The 21937-nt window shown below is 43.5% G+C and overlaps 1 protein-coding gene across 1 annotated transcript in view; it reads right to left on the bottom strand.

Moving 5' to 3' along the window:
• The window catches only part of LOC140196998 (probable G-protein coupled receptor 149), an 84990-nt gene extending 64515 nt beyond the window's left edge, over positions 1-20475 (bottom strand). The window contains exons 1-2 of the mRNA XM_072256929.1: positions 19552-20475; positions 15158-15350 (exon numbers count right to left, since the gene is read on the bottom strand). Of these exons, the coding sequence (XP_072113030.1) occupies positions 15158-15350; positions 19552-20475 (1117 nt within the window). The remainder of the gene's footprint in view (positions 1-15157; positions 15351-19551) is intronic.
• Positions 20476-21937: the final 1462 nt, after the last annotated feature.

Genomic DNA, 21937 nt, shown 5'->3' with positions numbered 1-21937 from the left:
CAAAATGTGCAATAAAACAGAAATACTGTATGTTTAAAAAAGTGAGGTAGTGTCCAAGGATTCAATGTCCATTTAGGAATCGGATGACAGAGGGGAAGAAGCTGTTCCTGAATTGCTGAGTGTGTGCCTTCAGGCTTCTGTACCTCCTACCTGATGGTAACAGTGAGGAAAGGGCATGCCCTGGATGCTGGAGGTCCTTAATAATGGACGCTGCCTTTCTGAGACACCGCTCCTTGAAGATGCCCTGGGTACTTTGTAGGCTGGTTTCCCAAGATGGAGCTGACTAGATTTACAACCTTCTGCAGCTTCTTTTGGTCCTGTGCAGTAGCCCCTCCATACCAGACAGTGATGCAGCCTGTCAGAATGCTCGCTACAGTACATCTATAGAAGTTTTTGAGTGTATTTGTTGACATGCCAGATCTCTTCAAACTCCTATTGAAGTATAGCCATTGTCTTGCCTTCTTTATAACTGCATCGGTATGTTGGGACCAGTTTAGATCCTCAGAGGTCTTGACACCTAGGAACTTGAAACTGTTCACTCTCTCCACTTCTGATCCCTCTGTGAGGATTGGTATGTGCTCCTTTGTTTGTTTGTGTGTGCCCTACTCTGCCAGAGCCTCGGCGACCACTTTTCAAGTGGTTGTCTTGGAGAAAAGATTCTGTGAGTGGTCCCCCACGTCCTTCTCACAGCGCAGTTTTTTTTTACGAGGCCAAGTAGCGAGCTCGACACTCAACCTGGCACGGATGGAAAGCGTGCCCGGGAGCGGCCCGACTGGGTTCAAACTCAGGAACCTTCGCTCTGGAGTCTGGTGCCGATGTCACTGCGCCACCAGCCGGTCTTACCCTTCCTAAAGTTCCAATCAGCTCTTTCGTATTACTGATGTTGAATGCCAGGTTGTTGCTGCAGCACCACTTGACTACTTGGCATATCTCACGTCTGTACGCCCTCTCGTCACCACCTGAGATACCAACTGCCCATCCTCAGCCCTATCACTCCAGTTCCCATCCCCCTGACAATTTAGTTTAATCTCTCCCCCAACAAATCGAACAATTCTGCTGACAAGGATATTGGTCCTGCTCAGGTTCTTGTTGTACAAGAACCGTTTTTGTACGGGTCATGTCTTCCCCAGAAGAGATCCCAGTGATATTTATATCTGAAACCCTGCCCCCTGCACCACTTTCTCAGCCACTCATTCACCTACACTATCATCCTTAACTAACACATGGCTCTGGGAGTAAAAAGCCATCTCATCAGCATTCAACAAATTCCTTCTCTTGCAATCTGACACCAACCTAATTTTCCCAACCCACTTGCATATTGAAGTCCACCATTACAACTGTGACACTTCCCTTATTACACGTCCTATCCAGCTCTCCTTGCAATCTCAACCCCACACCTTGGCTGCTATTCGGAGGCTATTATATGATTCCCATAATGGTTTTTTTACCCTTGCATTTTCTTAACTCCACCCACAACGTTTCAACATTCTCTGACCCGATGTCACCTCTTTCTGAAGATGTAATTCTGTCTCTTACCGATAGAACCACACCACCGCCTATGCCTTCCCACCTTTCCTTTCAATTCAAAATATATCCTTTGATGTTACACTCCCAACTATGACCCTCTTTCAGCCATGACTCCGTAATGCCCACAATGTCATACCGACCAATCTCTAATTCCTTGGACTGTGTTGGTCATTGACATAAAATGACAGCTTTCACTGTGTGTTTCAATGTTTGAATATACATGTGAAAAATAAAAAGCTAATCTTTAATCTTCCTAATGTTGGATTGATTCTATTTCAAGCACTTAATTTACTCAGGTAGATGTCTGGAAGATTCCTGAAGGAATCTCTACTTTTTCAAAAATATAAAAACTTTTATGTATTTTCATTTCAATTCAGAATAATTTACAAGGACAGTAAATGGAAAAGAAAATTTGCTCTTACAAGACAGATATTTCATTTCCCAGTGATGAGCTTAATGTTTGTTTGTTACTGAGTCAGCCTTACTGCTGATAATACAGTATTTCTTGTGAAAGTCATTCTCTTTTGATAATGCGTTCACTTCAAAGCAAATTGTACACAACTCTATTGGGCTTTTAGGTAAATGGATTTACATGTGATGGCCTTTACATCTGAGATATAACATTATTATCTGTGTAATCTATTCTGACGCAGTATAATTATCGGAATCTGTTGACTTACCATATAAGGGTGGACTCTCCAGTACATTTGCATCCAGTTCTTCATTTCAGAAACTGATTAAAAATCATTAATCAGCTTTAATGATTTGAGGCAGCAAATTATTTCCTAACTTGTCTTAGCCATGGAGTAAAATAATTACTATAGCCCATCTTGGTTTGGATTACTAGTAAGTGAATCCACGATCATATTGCAAGTAAATACAAGTTCATATTGTTGGCTGAACACATCGCTCACATGTACTTTGATTTAGACTTTTGACTTTGCGTTTGACTTCCCGAAGATTGGGTCTTCTGAATAGTGATGATAACCTTTGATCTTCATAGGGTGTGGAAGGGTATCCTAACTGGTTACATCACAGTCTGGTATGGAAACAACAACGCCCAAGAATGAAAAAGTTTACAAAAAGTGGTGGAGACTGCCCAGTCATCACAGACAAGGAACATTTCAACAGGAAAGCAACATCCATCATCAACGACCCTGACCATCCAAACCATGCTCTTTTCTCACTGCTGCCTTCAGGAAGGAGGTATAGGAGCCTCGGGTCCCACACCACCAGGCTCAGGAACAGTCACTACCCTCCAACTATCAGGCTCCTGAACAATTGCGGATAATTTCACTCACCTCAACTCCGAACGGATTCCACAACCTGTGGATTCACTTTCAAGAGCACTACAACTCATGTTATCAGTATTATTAATTTACTTAGATTTATATAGTTATAAGACCATAAGACAAAGGAGTAGAATTTGGCCATTCGGCCCATCGAGTCTGCTCTGCCATTTTATCATGAGCTGATCCATTCTCCCATTTAGTCCCACTCCCCCACCTTCTCACTATAACCTTTGATGCCCTGGCTACTCAGATACCTATCAATCTCTGCCTTAAATACACCCAATGACTAGGCCTCCACTGCCGCCCGTGGCAACAAATTCCATAGATTCACCACCATCTGACTAAAACAATTTCTTCGCATCTCTGTTCTGAATGGGCGCCCTTCAATCCTTAAGTCATGCCCTCTCGTACTAGACTCCCCCATCATGGGAAACAACTTTGCCACGTCCACTCTGTCCATGCCTTTCAACATTCGAAATGTTTCTATGAGGTCTCCCCTCATTCTTCTAAACTCCAAGGAATACAGACCAAGAGCGGACAAACGTCCCTCATATGTTAACCCTCTCATTCCTGGAATCATTCTAGTGAATCTTCTCTGTACCCTCTCCAACGTCAGCACATCCTTTCTTAAATAAGGAGACTAAAACTGCCCACAGTACTCCTGTAGTGTTATAGAACACTACAACATAGAAAAAGGCCCTTCAGCCCTTCTAGTTCATGAAGAACTATTATTCTGCCTAGTTCCATCAACTTGCACGCAAGCTGTAGTCCTCCATACCCCTCCCTCCCAAGTACTTATCTAAATTTCTCTTAAATACTGCAATCAAACTTGCATCCACCGCTTCCAAGGTTGGCAGCTTGTTCCACATTCACGCCACCCTCTTGAGTGAATAAGTTCTTCCTCATGTTCCCCTCAAACATTTCACCTTTCACCCTTAACCTAGTTCTGGCCTCAGCCAACCCCACCTGCTTGCATTATTTATTGATTTTTTAATTTTCTTGCACAGTTTACCTTCTTTTGCACATTGGCTATTTGTCAGTCTTCATGGGTAGTTTTTCATTGATTCTCTTGCATTTCTTTGTTCTATTGTGAATGCTGGCAAGTAAATCTCAGGCTGATATATGATGACAATAAATATATTTTGAACTTTGAAGTCTAGGGAGGGGTAACTGAGCAGCTGATGTTCACTGTGCTGTTTTTAAGTGGAAAGATGAGTGTGTATCATTGTCTAAAGAGAAACAAGCAGAATAGCTTTGCAAAGACAAAACCGGTACAGTAAAGCAACAACTTTACGGGAGGGCTGATGCATGAAAACTGCAGAAATCAAGGCACTGCTTTTGGATCTGAATAACTTCACTGTTAGATTAATGGAAATGCTCTCTTCACGTTACTGTCATCAGGAGAAGATATGGAATCCAAAGACCCACACTCAGCATTTTAAGAACAGATTTCCCTCTGTCATCAGATTTCTGCATGGTGTATGAAACCATAAACACTGCCTCAATATTATGCACTCATTAAAACATAAAATAGTACTGCCCAGTACAGACCCATGACCATTACCTCGTTATTCATCTTTTATACTATTAATTTATTTTGTAGCTTATAGTAATTTTATGCTTTGCACTGCACAACTGCCTCAAAACAACATTATTTACAATTTACACTCAGTGGCCGCTTTATTACATACCCCCTGTACCTAATAAAGTGGCCACTGAGTGTACGTTCATGGTCACCTGCTGCTGTAACCCATCAGCTTCAAGGTTAGATGTGTCCTACATTCAGAGATATTCTTCTGCACGCTACTGTTGCAATGCATGGTTATTTGAGTTACTGTTGCCTTCCTGTCAGCTTGAACAGGTCTGGCCATTCTCCTCTGACCTCTCTCATTAACAAGGCATTTTCACCCACAGAACTGCTGCTCACTGGATGCTTTTTGTTTCTCGCACCATTCTCTGTAAAGTTGCCAGTGAAGATCCCAAGAGATCAGCAGTTTCTGAGATACTCAAACCACCCCATCTGGCACCAGCAACCATTCCACACTCAAAGTCACTTGGATCACATTCCTCCCCTATTCTGACATTTGGTCTGAACAACGACTGAAGCTCTTGACCATGCCCGCATGCTTTTATGGATTGAGTTGCTGTTACCTTATTGGCTGATTACATGTTTGTATTAATGAGCAGGTGTGCAGGTGTACCTAATAAAGTGTATGTCAGTGATAATAAACCTAAATCTGGATGGCATCTGTCTCTCTGAGTCCCAATTTCAGACCATTTAATAGTAGAATTATTTGCCTTTCCCTGTCGCTATGCCACAGACAGAGGAGAAGAGCATGAATTGCACATTGGGAAGAAGACACAAAGGCTTGAAAGCACACACCACCAGGCTCAAGTACGTCTTCTATTCCACTGTTATTAGAATATTGAATGTTACTGTCAGTACTGTGTACACTTAACCTCACAAGACCATAGGACACAGGAGCATCGAATCTGCTCTGCCATTCCATCATGGCTAATTTATTAATCGCATTCCCCTGCTTTCTCCCTAACTAACTGAATAAGTATTTTGCATCAACCTTCACTGCAGAAGACACTCTCAGTATGCCAGAAATTTAAGAGTGTCGTACAGCGGGAGTGAGTGTAGTTGTTGTTATGAAGAAGTAGCTGCTTGAGAACCTGAAAGGTCTGACGTCACCTGGACCAGATGGACTACACCCCAGGGTTCTGAAAGAGATTATGGAGGCATTAGTAATGATCTTTCAAGAATCACTAGTTTCTGGAAGATTGCAATGTCACTCCAAACTTTAAAAAGAGAGTGAGACAGAAGAAAGGCAATTTAGGCTAGTTAGCCTGATTTCAGTGGTTGGGAAGATGTTGGAGTCCATTATTAAGGTGGTCTCTTTCTTTCAGGCATCAAATTGTAGAAATTTTAAAAAAACATCAAATTTATTTTTTAATTTAGCACCTGAGTTCTGCTTCTCTAAATCCCAGCTCATTTTTCATGGTTTCTTTCTCCTATCGTACTTGACTTGCCATTAAAAATAAAAATTAGTTTTATTTGTCAGATGTACTTCAAAACTAGGGAGAAAGAGAGAGCCTGTGGTATGTCGAACGCCGAGTGAACAATGTAATCTTTGGAGCACTGCAAGTCTGTGTCTTTGCTGTCACCTTGCTCACACTTGAGCGCTCGGTGGCGGGTGCCGATGCTTTTTCTGCCGGTGGGGGGGAGGGGGATTGTTGCTTGCTGCCGCTTACGTGCAGGAGGGAGGGGAGCTGGTGGGGAACTTTGTGGTTTCAATATTTAACTGTCGTCTATTCTTTGGGGCACTCCTCTGTTTTCGTGGATGGCTGCGAAGAAAGAGCATTTCAGGATGTATATTGTATACATTTCTCTGACATTAAATGTACCTTTGAAAGTTTTGAAATATACCATGAAATGCCTCATTTCCATCAAATAAAATCAGTGAGGGTTCTGGGGGCAGCCCACAAATGTCACCAAATTTCAGGCACCTATGTAGCAAGCCTACAGCTCAGTAACTCTAACCGGTACGTCTTTGGAATGTGGGAGGACAGTGGAGAACACGGAGGAAACCCACGTGGTCACAGAGAGAACGTACAAACTCCTTACAGCAGCGGCAGAACTGACATCAGATCAGTGATCGCTGTCGCTGTAAAGCATTGCTCTGACCAATATGCTGCCATGCTGTCTGGGTACATCAGAACACTGATGTATACCAGCTCCTTACAGACAGAGGTGGGTATTGACCCCAATCTTACAACTAGCGGTGTAAAGCATCACACTACCAGGCTGTTGAATTCACCATGCTACATATTTTCTTTCTTTCCCAGTCCTTAGGTCCAGAAGTTTGATCATTGACCCATTGTTCATTTAGGTCCCAAACACCTCAGTGTCTCATCAACATTTGCACATCTAATAGTATCCAGAAGGTAAGGGAAAGAAAACTCTTCTGCCACGTCACACAGCAAGACACAGGAATCCAGCAAACTTAATTATAAAGCATGTTCCCTGCTTGTAAGTTTCTCCATAGCCTCTCTATTCGAATCAGAATCGGGTTTATTATCACTGGTTTATGTCGTGAATTCTGTTTTATATGGCAGTACAGTGCAATACATTAAACACTACTATAAATTACATTTAGAAATATATATCATGAAATTTGTTCTGTAGAAGCAGTGCTGTGTAATACATAAAATACTATAAATTAAAATACGACGTTAATATATTGTACTGTGGACATATATATAGCTAGGGTGTCCAAGACATTTACACAATACTGTAGCGGTTTTATGTGCTGCAATGTACTGTCCTGCAAAAAACAAAACAAATAGGTCTCTATTGGGACAGGGACTGGGAGAGGGGAATGGTTGGGAAGACAGGAGGGAGTGAGAAGCACCAGAAAGAAGTTCTGTGATGATCAATATACCAAGAGTTTGAGATCAAATGACCTTGCCTGGTGTCTCGGGGCCGTGTGTGTCTGCACCAGCGCCACACCCCACCCCTGGCATTCTTTTTCTACCACCTATCCCACACCCCTCCCGTGGCACCTCAAAGGTTACAGGAAGAAGGCCAGGGAGTGGGACAGAAGAGAGAGGAAAAAAAGTATCAGCCATGATTGAATGGTGGAGCACACTTGACGGGTCAAATGGCCAAATTCTGCTCCTATGTTTTATGGTCTTATACCAGCATATCCTTCCTCAACACCCCTTGTTTCGTCTGCAAACCTGTCCACAAACACATCAATTCCTTCGTACAAGTCATTGACATATAATGTACAAAGAAGCAATCCCAACGCAGACCCCTGTGGAACACCACTAATCACTGGCAGACAACAAAAAAAGGCCCCCTTACCTACTCTTGGCCTCCTGTCATTCAGCCACTGCCTTATTCATGCTAGTATCTTTCCTGCAATACCATAGGATCTTACTTGTTAAGAAGCCTCATGTGTGGCACCTTGTCAAAGGTCTGCTGCAGTGAGGCATCCCCCACAGCAAGATGCAGCCACCACCATGCTTCACAGTAGGTATGGTGTGTTTTTGATGATGTGCGGTATATTTGACTTATGCCAAAAATAGCGTTTAGTCAGCTGGTTTAAAAGCTCAATTTTGGTTTAATTAGATCATAGAACCTTCTTCCGCCTGACTTCAGAGTCTCCCACATTTCTTATCGCAAACTCTAGCCAAAATTTCATGTGAGTTTTTTCACCAGTGGCTTTCTCTTCCCCACTCTCCCACAAAGCTGCAACTGGTGAAGCACCCGGGCAACAGTTGGTCTTTTGCCTTCATGGTGTAGTTTTTGCCAGGATACCGACTCACCAGCAGTTGGACCTTCCAGATACAGGAGTATTTTTACTACAATCAATCAAAGCACCTTGACTGCACACAGGTCTCCAAAAACAGATCCCCATTTAACTAATTATGTGACTTCTAAAACCAATTGGCTGAACCAGTGATGATTTGGTGTGCCATATTACTGGGGCGGGGGGGGGCGGTGAATACTTTTGCAACCAATTATGTTGTGTTTTCTATTTGTAATTAAGTTAGATCACTTTGTAGAGTTCTGTTTTCACTTTGGCATGAAAGTCTTTTTCTGTTGATCAGTGCAAAAAATATATGGCTGTTGACATGCCTCCTTAGTAATTGCATCAATATATCACAATCCATTGTACTACGAATATTCTTTCTTAAACTCTTTAACCTCATCACAAGTCTGTCCTTTTTCCCGAGAAAGAAATACATGAAATCCCAATATTAAGTTACATTGCAGCAGAATGTGACAGAGTTAACAGGCTCTGTCTGAGACGGGATAGAAGACCAGAATCAGGTTTGTTATCACTGAAGTGTGGCATGAAGATTGTTGCTTCATGGCCGAAGTATATTGCAAGACATAAAAAAACACTTTAAGTTACAATAAGAAATACAAATTAAATAAGTTATGCAAAACGGAGGGAGAAAAGTGAGTAACACGAAATGCTAGTGGAACTCAGCGGGTCAGGCAGCATTAGTGAAAGGAACAAACAGTTGGTGTTTCATGCCAGGACCCTTCTTCAGGTCTGGGTAGCTGCTCCTGATTTGCGTAATCTCCTATTTATGATCAATAAGTGAATTAGTGCTGACGTGGTCATGGGTCGTTGAGAAATCTGATAGCAGAGGGGAAGAAGCTGTTCCTAAAATATTGGGTGTGTATCTTCAAGCTCCTGTACCTCCTCCCCGAAGGTAGTAATGAGAAGAGGTCATGTCCTAAACAGTGAGGGTCCTTAAGGACAGATGCTGCCTTCTTGAGGCACCGCCTTTCGAAGATGCCCTCAATGGTGGGGAGGGTTGTGCCTGTGATGGAGCTGGTTGAGTCTACAATCGTCTGCAGCATTTTCCAGTCCTGTGCACTACCACCTCCATACCAGACAGTGATGGAACCAGACAGCATGCTCTCTCCATAGTACAAGGACAAGGAGCACTGTGAATAGGGAGCCGGGGAGTGGAAGGTTGAGTGAGAACAAGGTACGAACATATTTTCAAAAGACAACAACAGCTATATAGAAGCTCTTAAGGTTGCTGCCCACGCAAGAGGTTAGGCTGGCAGCTCAAGTCATGTGATATACAAGGAGAAAATAAATTGAAGAGATGGAATATGCATGCACAATGGAATGAAGTGATTTCTTTGATTGTCGACTCAGATTTGTTGTCGTGTGCACAAGTGCAGTGAGGTTGCAGATACATACAATGAAAAACTTGTTTGCAAGCAGAACCACAGGCACTTTGATTCAGCCACTACACAGGGCATAAATTATACATAAACTACACTGGACAGTGAAGCAAATAAAGACTGAAAAGTAAAACAGTCAGAGACAAGTCCAAATCAGTGCAAGAGTGCTGCACTCTTTGTGTGTTGTAGCTGAAGATGGACAAGGTTGTGCAGGGTGGCACATTAGTGTAATGGTTAGCAGAACACGTTACCATGCCAGCGACCCAGGTTCAATTACCACCGCTGTCTATAAGGAGTTTTTATGTTCTCCCCCATGAACATGTGGGTTTCCTCCAGGTGCTCTGGTTTCCTCCCACAGTCCAAAGGCATACAGAGTTAGAGTTAGTAAGTTGTTGGCATGCTATGTTGGCACCAGAAGCGTGGCAATACTTGTGACACATCTTCAGACTGTGTTGTCCCTAGACACAAACAATACACTTCACCGTATGTTTTGATGTCTCACTGTCCATGTGTCAAAAAAGGATCACCTAATCTTTAAGAAGCTCAAATATGATGTCAGAATATAGTATTAATGGTAAGATTCTTGGCAGTGTGAAGGATCAGAGGGATCTTGGGGTCCGAGTTCATAGGACACTCAAAGCAGCTGCGTAGGTTGACTCTGTGGTTAAGAAGGCATACGGTATATTGGCCCTCATCAATCATGGAATTGAATTTAGGAGCCGAGAGGTAATGTTGCAGCTATATAGGACCCTGGTCAGACCCCACTTGGAGTACTGTGCTCAATTCTGGTCGCCTCACTACGGGAAGGATCTGGAAACCATAGAAAGGGTGCAGAGGAGAATTACAAGGATGTTGCCTGGATTGGGGAGCATGTCTTATGAAAACAGGATGGGTGAACTTGGCCTTTTCTCCTTGGAGTGACAGAGGATGAGAGGTGACCTGATAGAGGTGTATAAGATGATGAGAGGCATTGATCATGTGGATAGTCAGAGGCTTTTTCCCAGGGCTGAAATGACTGCCACTAGAGGGCACAGGTTTAAGATGCTTGGAAGTAAGTACAGAGGAGATATCAGGGGTAAGTTTTTTATGCAGAGACCGCTGAGTGCGTGGAATGGGCTGCCAGCAACGGTGGTGGAGGTGGATACAATGGGGTGTTTTAAGAGACTTTTAGATAGGTACGTGGAGCTTAGAAAACTAGAGGGCTATGGGTAACCCTAGTAATTTCTAAGGTATGGACATGTTCGGCACAACTTTGTGGGCCGAAGGGCCAATATTGTGTTGTGGGTTTTTTATGTTGCTGTGTTTCTATGTTCAGCTGATGGCTGTGGGGAAGTGGCTGCTCCTGAACCTGGAGGTGTGAGACTTTGGGCGAATGCACCAAGTACAAATCCTACACTCAGCTCATATGCTTTATCATCACTTGTAGAATCTTTGAGCATTACAGCATGGATACAAGCCAATTGGCCCATCGAATCCATGATGACCTTTGTCCATCCAGATAGACCCTATTTCCTGTTTTAGCCCAGATCCTTCCAGTCCCCATGTACCAATCCAAGTGCTTCTTAAATGATACTATTATTTCTGCTTCAGCCACCTCCTCTGGCAGCTCACTCCACATACTCATCATCTTCTATGTGAAAATGTTACCTCTTGGTCCTTTTTAAATCTTTCCCCTCTCACACCATACCTGTGACCCCTGGTTTAGGACTCACTGGGGGATGCATCTATGCATCTCAAAATATTTCTATGTGATCACACTTCATTCAAAGTTCAAACTAAATTTATTATCAAAGTGCATATATATCTTGGTGGTGGAGTGGAGATACATCTCTTTCCTTTTCTCTACTAGCCTGCATGCTACCCTTGGGCAAGGTGTAGCACCCGCTTAGCCCTTCAATCAGGATCACATGAAGCCATGAGAGCAGGTGGTGGATGGTTGTATGAGCAGCCAGTGCACATCACAGACCTGGATCTGTGACCACTGATGCCAGGCAGACAACCTCTGGAAAGAATTGATAATGACTGGGGCCACCCTTCCTTTAAAGACACTGCCCAGAAGAAGGCAAAGGCAAGCTACTTCTGTAGAGAAGTTTGCCAAGAACAATCGTGGTCATGGACAGGCCATCAAACAACATGGCACATAACAAACAAATGAACATATCTATCATATACCACGCTGAGATTCAATTTCTTGTAAGCATTCCCAGTAAACACAAAGAAATACAATGAAAAACTGCATACGAACAGAAACAGACAAACAACCAATGTGCAAAGGACAACAGATTGTGCAAATATAAAGAAAAAAAGCAAATAGTAATAGTAAATAAATAAACAATAAATGGTGAGAACGTGAGTTGTAGAGTCCTTGAAAGTCAGTCCATAAGTTGTGGCATCAGTTCAGTGTTGTAGTGAGTGAAGTTATCCACTCTGGTTCAGGAGCCTGATGGTTGAATGGGAACACCCATCTCCCCACTATTGAGACCCGTTAGTCCTGGCACTATCCCTGTAATTTTTCTTTTTGCACTTTCTCCTGTTTAACCACATCTTTCCTATAACAGTGTGACAAAATCTGAAAATGTTACTCCAAAATCATCCTCACCAGCAACTTATACAAACAAAACATAATATCCCAACTCCTATACTCAGTGATTGGTCTGGAAACTGATTAGCTCTGTATTCAGAGATCTACATATAAACTTCAATTATCTATAAATATTGAGCAATATAAATGGTTCAACTTGATGTGAAACTGTAGGAAGCTAATTAGATAGAATTTTAGACAATGTACACCACAGAACTGCGCCACTTGTCAAACAATCATGGTGTTTGAATCACACATAAGACTCATAGCAACATTCATTATCTCATCTGATAATCCATTGTTCTTTTATCCCTTTCTCCTCTCCCTCCTCTGTCCATTGAGCTCCTCTGAAATTATCCTAAACTCAGTGGCTATTTTATTAGGTACACCTGTACACCTGCTTGTTAATGCAAATCAGCCAATCATGAGGCAGCAACTCAATGCATGAAAGCACACAGACATGGTCAAGAGGCTCAGTTGCTCAGTTTGTGGCCATCAAACTCTACAACTCCTCTCTTGGAGGGTCAGACACCCTGAGCTAATAGGCTGGTCCTGGACTTATTTCATAATTTACTGGCATAATTTACATATTACTATTTAACTGTTTATGGTTTTATTACTATTTATTATTTATGGTGCAACTGTAACGAAAACCAATTTCCCCCGGGATCAATAACGTATGACTATGACTATGCTGTTCAGACTGAACAGCAGAGTGGGAAATAAATGTGATCTAAGTGATTTTGACTGTTTAATGATTGTTGGTACCAGACGAAGTGGTTTGAGTATCTCAGAAACTGCTGATCTCCTGGGATTTTCATGCACAACAGTCCCTAAAGTTTACAGAGAATGTTGCGAATAATAACAAAAAAAAATCCAATGAGCAGCAGTTCTGGGGCAAAAGTGCCTTGTTAATGAGAGAGGTCCAATGAGAATGGCTAGACTGGTTCAAGTTGACAGGAAGGTAGTGACATAAGCAACCACACTTTACAACAGTGGTGTACAGAAGAGCATCTCTGAATGCACAACACATTGAACTTTGGAAAAGGTGGGCTACAGCAGCAGAAGACCATGAACATACATTCAGTGACCATTTTATTAGGAACGGGAGGTATCTAATAAAGTGGTTGCTTCATGTATACTGTTCCTCTCAAGCTGATTCCACAGGCAGCGATTTCCTTATTTGAATTAATCTCCAGTTAAAGAAGTTTCACCCACATTCAAATTGCATTTATTCATTGACATTACCCTGAGTGGGGGAATAGATCATAAATTGTCAATGAATTTATTACTATTAAATGTCAGGTACCAATTTCACATGTTGAATTTGCTTCAATCTAATAAATAACTATTATTGATCTGATAATTCTCCAGTTCCTGAGTCGAAGAGCCTGTATTAAATTAAAAGGATAAAGCCTGTCTTCACGGCTCACTTACTGCAGAGAGTTGTGGATAAAGTTCAGCGCATCATGGAAACTAGCCTCCTCTCCAGGGATCCTGTCTTGGTCCAGCAGCCAGCGTAATCAAAGACCCCTCTCTCCTGGCACGTTCCCTCTACGCCCCCCACCCCTCCCCTCATCAGTCAGAAAATATAAAAACATGAACACACATGCCACCAGGCTCAAAGGCAGCTTCTATCCTGCTGTTATAAGACTACTGAACAGTTTACTACTATGATAAAACAGACTCCTGACCTCATTAGTGGCCCTGACTATCATCAGGGAGCCCCACAATCTCAGTCATCCTCTCCTCTCGCTGTTGCTATCGGGTAGGAAGTATAGGATCCATAGGTCCCACACCACCATGTTCAGGAACAGCCATTACCCTTCAACTATCAGGATCCTAACTGGCGTGGATAACTTTACGCACCGCAACACTGAACTGATTCCACAAACTTTGGACTCACTTTCAAGGACTCTACAACTCATGCTCTCAATATTATTTATTACTTACGTAACATTATGATTTGTTTTTTTCCTGTATTTGCACATTTTGCCTTCTTTTGCACATTGGTTGTTTGTCAGTCTCGGTGTGTAGTTTTTCATTGATTCTATTTTGTTTTTTTTTGCATCTACTGTGATTGCGCACAAGAAAATGAATCTCAGAGAAGTTTATGGTGACGTATACAATATGTACTTTGATAATAAATCTACTTCATACTGCATTGTCTGCACAGTATATTTTCTGTAATTTCAACACTTTGTGCTACATTCTGCTATTGTTTTACAACAATGCATTGTCGGAACGAAATGGTCTGTATGGACGGTAGGCAAACAAACTTTGTACCTCAGTACATAGAACACAGTTCAGCACAGCGCAGGAATAAGCCCGTCATCCCACAATGTTGTGCCGAACCCGTGCATATGATAATCGTAAACCAATTTAATATTCTTCTGGGTGGCAGGGTGAAGGTATGTCTCTGTAGAAGGCACTTCTTTCCTCTACTGGTCTGCAAGTCACCCTTGGGCAAGGTGTAGCACCCAGTTAGCCCCCCCCCCCCCCGATCAAGATCAGACGAAGTCATGGAAGCACGTGGTGGACGAGCAAATCACAAGTCCTAGTTATGTGATCACTGACACCAGGCAGGCAACCTCTGAAGAGTATTGATAATAGCTAGGGTCGCCTATCTTGTAAAGCCAGTGCCCAGATGTAGGCAGTGGCAAACTACTTGTGTAGAAAAAATTGCCAAGAATAATCATAGGACCATGATTATTCATCTCATACGACACAGCACATAATGATGAATTTACTTCCTCAGCTGTACCTTCAAATGCAGCTTCCTCTTTTATAAACATCTCCTTTGTTAAATGTGTTTTGTAAATGGAAATTATCTGTTGTATCAGGAATCAGTTGCAATTACATTGGATTAATTAACTGAAGATTAATGAGAATTTTTTGTAACTTGTATGGGAGGTTCATAGTTATGTCTAATGCAATGCCTCATTATTATAATTGCAGACCCCAGAGCAAGCATTTGTCCCTTGACACATCTTGGCTGGAAGCATATCACTCATTTAATCTAATGCTCCGTACCTTTAGCTGGCTCTGAGGCAAATGTATACGCAGCGTTTCTGCAGTTGATAATGCATCCACATGGCAGATGAATCCATCGTTCAGACAGAACAAACAGTGGCGTTATAGCAGCCGCTAGCAAGGTCAGGACGAAGCCCAGGGACTCAAAGGACACCTTCTCGGCTTTGGTGATATGATTGACGAGCAATTGTATCTGTAGAACACAGGGGGACAGTCAAGCACGTGCTGAGCCACAGGGAGCATTAATCCTTGAAATTAGAGCACACGTCAAAGCTAATGAGGATGAAAACATCACTTACTTTTCAAAACCCAGTAAAATTTTCACTATAGTTTGTGCTCTTTTTTCAGGGGAGGAGAATAATTTTTCTAATTATAAAGAGAGTTGCTATGAAACAAATATGTAATGCTCAAGCATTGGTCAACCCTCACTTGGAGTATTGTGAGCAGTTTTAGGCCCCTTATCTAAAAAAGGATGTGCTGCTATTGAAGAACTTCCAGAGGAGGTTTACAAGAATTATCCCAGGAATGAATGTATGAGGAGGATTTAATGGCTCTGTGCTGGTACTTGCTGGAGTTTAGAAGAATGAGGGGAACCTTATTGAATCCCATCAAACAGTGAAAGGCCTATCTGTAGATAGAGAGGATAGGGAGAGGATGTTTCCTTACAGTAGGGGAGTTAGGGACCAGATGGCACAGCCTTTAGTACAGAAGGACATACCATTAGAACAGAGATGAGGAGGAATTTCCTTAGTCAGCAGGTAGTAGATCTGTGGAATTCATTTTCTCAGAAGGCTGTGGAGATCAAGTCATTGAGTATATTTAAAGTGGAGGTTGAGAGGTTCTGTCGATTGGTCTCGGTCTGAAATGTCGACTGTACTTTTTTCCATAGATGCTGCCTGGCCTGCTGAGTTCCTACAGCATTTTGTGTGTGTTGCGTTGATAGGTTCTTTATTAGTAAGGGTGTCAAAGGTTATGGGGAGAAGGCACAAGAATGAGATTGAGAGGGATAAGAAATCAGCCATGATGGAATGGCCTAATTCTGCTCGTATATGTTATGGTCTTCTGAAAGAAAAGGTAAGCAGATAAAAATATTTTGGATATGAAGGGTTGTTGATGCTGGAATCTGGAGCAACACACAAGATGCAGGAAGAACTCAACAGATCAGGCAGCATCTATGGAGGGAAATGGACAGTTGACATCACAGCCAGATGAAGGATCCCAACCTGAACATTGACTATCCATTTCCCTACACTGTTGCTGCTGACCCACTGAGTTCCTCTGGGTGACTTATGAACACACCGGTTCATTTTTACAAGGGATGCAGTGACAGAGAGACCTGGACTCTCACCCAGACAAATGAATTGCTGAGGTTTCTAAAGAAAGCCAATGGAGCCTGAGGCTTTAAGTAGAAAGAAAGGCAAGTTATGCCAAAACTCGATAAATTGACAGGTAGATCAATGATAGGGTAGAGTGCAGATGTGAGGGAGGATGTCAAAGCTGGAAGGTTTGAGCTATAAGGAAAGGTTGGATAGGCTGGGGCTTTTATCTCCCCACCCCCCAGATATTTATAAAATTATGAGGGGCACTGAGGCACTGATAAGGTCTATGGTCAGTCTTTGTCCCAATGTAGGGCAGTCTAACATAAGAAGGCTGAATGTGAGAGCATTGTAATTTAAAGGGAGGCCTGAGAGATAAGTTTTCCACCCGGAGGATGGTGAATATTAATAATTATTATTAAAAGAAACAGGATGGTAACAAACCTTCTGCCCTTAACAAGCCTCTGCCCATCTGACCAATTAACCTACTAAGCTATGTCTTTGGAATATGTGAGGAATCTGATGTGGTGATGGGAAGAATACACATATGCCTTACAGACACCACTGGGAATTGAACCCATGTCACTGGCGGTGTAATAGTATTACGTCTACAGAGCCACCACAGTGTATCAGTTGATCCCAGCATTGATCATCCCCCAAAGCTGCAAACTCTTGTTACTGGATCAATGTTCCAGCCCTCTGCTTCCTATCCAAGTGTGTTAACCACTACACAAACGTACTGTGGGAAGAAGCGGTAGAGCTGGGTACAATGACAATGGTTGGAAGACATTTGTATAGGTACACACAAACTACAGGAAGGAGGTCGAGCCTTTGGAGAGGGTGCAGAAAAAGTTCACCAGGATGCTGCCTGGATTAGATGGTATGAGCAACAAGCAGAGGTTGGACAAAATTGGATTGCTTTCACTGGAGTGTTGCAGAATATATTAGAAGTCTATAGAGTTATAAGAGGCATAGATTATTTTTTTGGAGATACAGCATAGTAATAATCCTTCTGGCCTAATGAACTCACACCACCCAATTACACCCATGTGACCAATTAAGCTGCTAACTCACACAATATGTTCTGGAATGTGTGAAGAAACTGGAGCACCCGGATGAAACCCATGCAGTCAAGGGGGGACCATACAAACTCCTTATAGGCTTTGGTGGGAAGGGAACTCGGGTTGCCGGTGCTGTAATAGCATTACACTAACACCTACACTACCATGTTGCCCACCCAGGATAGATGGTCTCAATCTTTTCCCCAGGATAGAGGTGCCAAGTACTAGAGGATGAACAATTATGCAATGGGAGGAACCTTAAAGATATCTGGGGCTGGGTTTACTTAGAGTACACAGAGAGCAGTAGATGCATAGAACGGGCTGTCAGGGGAGATGGTGTAACTGGATAGTGACTTTTAAAGTCATACAGTATAGAAAGAAGCCCTTTGACCCATTTGCCAATTAACTGCCTCCTATCCATATATCTACCCAAGAGCCTTTTGAATGGCTGGTGGACACTTGAACACGGAGGAAGTGGAGAGATATAGGCCACTCACGGGCAGATGAGCTGTATCTTAAACTGGCAAAATGTTGGCAACGTGGGAAGAAGAGCCTGGTCTTGCGTTGTACTGCTCCCTGTTCCACGTCGTAGGTGTTCTCAGCAGGCAAGTGCTGTTGAGGGGGTGGTGGATGTAGACACTAACCTACACAAGTGCATTAGGTACAGTATGTGCATAAAAAGGAGGGGAAAAAAGTGATGTGAGGAGGCACAGGAGATTCCGCAGTGGCTGGACATCCAAACCAACACACAGAAAGTGCTGGAGGAAACCGATAGGTCAGACAGCATTAATGGAAATTAATAAACAGTTGACGTTTAGGACCGAGACCCTACATCAGGACTGGAAAGGAAGGGCGAAGATGCAAGCCTGAGAAGGTGGGGAGAGGGAAAGGAGTACAAGATAGAGGCGACTGGTGGGGTCAGGTGGGTGTGGGGGGAAAGACGAAGAGGAGGCGCCGAGGCAATGAAACTCAACCACTAGACTTAGCAAAGAGCCTGCACAGACGCAATGGTACCAATGGCGATGTTCTGAGCTGTGTGTCGTAACGTTTTGCTCATAACCTTTTTTTTGGCAAACTGAGCGATTTTCTCCCCCTTTGGTCTCTAAGTGTGTTTGTTTTTTACACGCACGACTGCGGAAATGCCGCCCACTCACAGAGCAGAGCCGGAGTGAAAGATATCAATAAGATCGAAAGAGTGCAGAGAAAATTTGAAGTATGTTAGCGGGACTTGAGGACCTGAATTACAGGGAAAAATTGAATAGGTCAGGACTTTATTTCCCTGGAGTGTGAGAGGATGAGGGGAGATTTGATAGCGGTATACAACATTATGAGGTGAATAGATAGTGTAAAAGCAAGTAGGCTTTTTCACTGATGTTGGGGGAGACTAGAACTAGAGGTCATTGGTGAAAGGCAAAATGCTAAAGGGAAGCATGAGGGGGAGCGTCTTCACTCAGAGGATGGTGAGAGTGTGGAACGAGCTCCAGTGGAAGTGGTTCCATTTCAACATTTAAGAGAGCTGTGGATGGGAGTGGTATGGAGGGCTATGCAGGTCGATGGGACTAGCTAGATTAGTAGTTCGACTTGGCTAGATGGGCCGAATGGTCTGTCTCTGTGATGTCATGTCCTAAGACTTCTACACGATACTATTGCATTGCACTGAAATTGCAGTTTTTAAACATTGGATGAGAAAGGGTTCTCAGCTTACTCCGAGTGCACGTTTCCCATACACTTTAGGCAAGAAGTGTCCGGTCTGTGAGTGCATGGCTTGCACAGGGAATACACAGCGCGACTGTCTGAACGGCCGGCTTGGTGTATTCAGTCATCAGCAATGCAGTAGCAACGAGGTTTTCCCGTAGGATATCTTGATCCTTATTAGTGGGGAAATCAGGTTACGGTGCAATCGCTTTTCTGGTTTGTAAGCAAATTGTTCAGTTAAGTCTATCGCATATATGCACGTCCAAAATCATGGCGGGAAGCAAAGGGTTAAGTAGATAGATAGTAGAGGTGTCGTACGTACCATCAGAGGAAGCCATAGTACAATCCTTGTCATGGCTAAAATCAAGGCAAAACGCTTTTGAGCGAAGGCGACCGCCCGGTTAGTCGACCCGAAGTCCCCGGTCGGGCATTGCGGTGAATGAGAGGTCTCGGAGCGACTCTGGAAGTCGTTGCTCCAGTTTACATCAGTCCTCAAAGTTCTGTCCCCCGGATCCTCCAAGACAGGGACTTTGCTGGCCGGAGTCGCGCCGTCTGCCACTTGGTGATAATTGGGAGAGAAGGGTCCGCGATGTTGCCAATCGGAACAAAGCAGTTTGTAGGTGAGCGGGACGGAGAAGCCAATGAGAACAACGAGGCAGACGGAGTACAAACCAAAGAGGAATGGAACGTAAGAGCTTCTGTGGTCGGCGAGGCACCCCCATGGCGTTGGAACGTAGGAACCCCATCCCAAAACTGGAAGCAGACACACGAACAGGCTACAGCCCCAGCAAATCGCCAGGATCCATGTCATGGACATACAAGTCCGTCTCCCTTTGCAAAGACTGGAACCGCTGGTGGTGTAGTAATTATAGGTGACAATCAGTGAAGACTTTAGAGCACTGGAGACCCCGTGCAGTAAGTAGAGCACGGCCGCTGCGGGGCAGGCGAAGGTGAGTACCGCCTTACTCGCCCACTGAAGGGGCATAAATATGGTCATCGCCACCACATACAGGAGGTCATCCGCGGAAAGCGAGGCCACGATCATCACGAGGGAATTCCTGTTCTTCGTCCTGTGCAGGCAAACGAGCGAGTAGACGCTGCCCGGGAGGATGAGGAGGCTGGAGAGGAGAGTGAGGGAAAAGACAAAGAGATTCGCCGGTCTCTCCGCGGGTGGAGTAGCCGTTCTGGGATCATCACTGACCGAGTAGATTGTGTTCATGGGCCATGTAACGGGGCTATCAGACATGGTTCCCCTGGGAATGGAACAATTATCTCTCAAATTAAAGCAGTCCCGCACACCTCGCCCCCGTTCTCATGCCTTAACTCGTCCGCAGCAATGTTCTGTGTAAAGCCGGGCAGGCGCTTACTCTTCAGGTCGCTGTCCCGATATCGTGGTGCTGAAAAGCTGCTCGCTCTCACTTGCTTTGTCCTGGTGGTTGAGTTTGGAGTAAATTAATTGATCCACGGTGAACAGTTCTCTGTACTACTTACCATCTCACTACTGATGAATGAGGTACAGACTATCCTACCAATTCTTTGTTCAAAAAAAAGCTTAACTGTCGTCGAGAGAGAAATTGTTATAAAGGCTACATTTCGTGCACGTTTGCATTGACTGAGAATAGGTCTGGCGGTGATCTGACGCGCCCAAGTTGCGTCACTGCCTTATCTACATACAATCCATAACCAGGAAATCAGAATTCTTCGGTGACTACTGCACGTGTTTGCACAAACTTACTACCAATCTGCATCTTATGCATGCTGAAGTGCCCTCGCAAATGCTTTGCAGCGGAGCGGGGCTGCTATAGTTACCTTCCCGTTAGACTTGGTTTTCAAAGAAGTCTGGTGATCAAAGGGAACGCTTCGGGACCCAGGTGCAAATTGCCCATTCATTTATGCAATACGTACTACCTTATGTTAATAGCTTCTGGGGCGATGCATGCTCGTTTTATCAAATGACCTCAAGGGTAGATGCAATCATTATTGCAAGAGAAAAATACTGCGCCTTTCCACAATGAACTACACAATAATACAGCGCAGAAGCAGGTTATTCGGCCCATCAAGTCCATGCCCAGCAAAACATACACTTACGCGAATTTGAGGCATTATAAGACAGATCACACCTGGGGTATCGTGAGCAGTTTTGGACCCCTTATCTAAGAAATGAAGTGCTGGCGTAGGAGATGGTCGAAAGGAGCTTTACGGGAATGAAAGGATTAACGCGTGAGGAGAATTTGATGGATTTGGGTCTACACTGGCTGGAGTTTAGAAAAACGAGGGGGAGATTTCATTGAAAGCAATTGAATATTGAAAGGCGTAGATACAGGGGTAATGTGTACTATAGTGGGGGAATCTAGCATCAGAGGGCACACCCGCAGACTATAAGAAAATCCCTTTAGAACAGAGATGAGGTGGTGAATCTGCAGAGTTCGTTGCCACAGTTGTCTGTGGAAGTCAAGTGTTTGCGTATATTTAAAGAGGAGGTTGATAGGTTGTTGTTTAGGAAAGGTAGCAGAGGTTCCGGAGAGAAGGCAGAAGAATGGGGTAAAGAGTGATAATAAATCAGCCATGATGAAATAGCGGAGCAGACTCGATTGGCCGAATGGTCTAATTCTGGTCCAATGTCTTATGAATTAATCTTACTCTGATCTCCTTTAACCCTCCTCACGTTTCAACCAACTCCTTCCGGATTCAGTACTCAACTGCGTGCC

The sequence above is a fragment of the Mobula birostris genome, chromosome 4 (genome assembly GCF_030028105.1).
Source record: "Mobula birostris isolate sMobBir1 chromosome 4, sMobBir1.hap1, whole genome shotgun sequence".
NCBI lineage: Eukaryota > Metazoa > Chordata > Chondrichthyes > Myliobatiformes > Myliobatidae > Mobula > Mobula birostris.
This window is presented reverse-complemented; position numbering and strand designations above follow the sequence as displayed.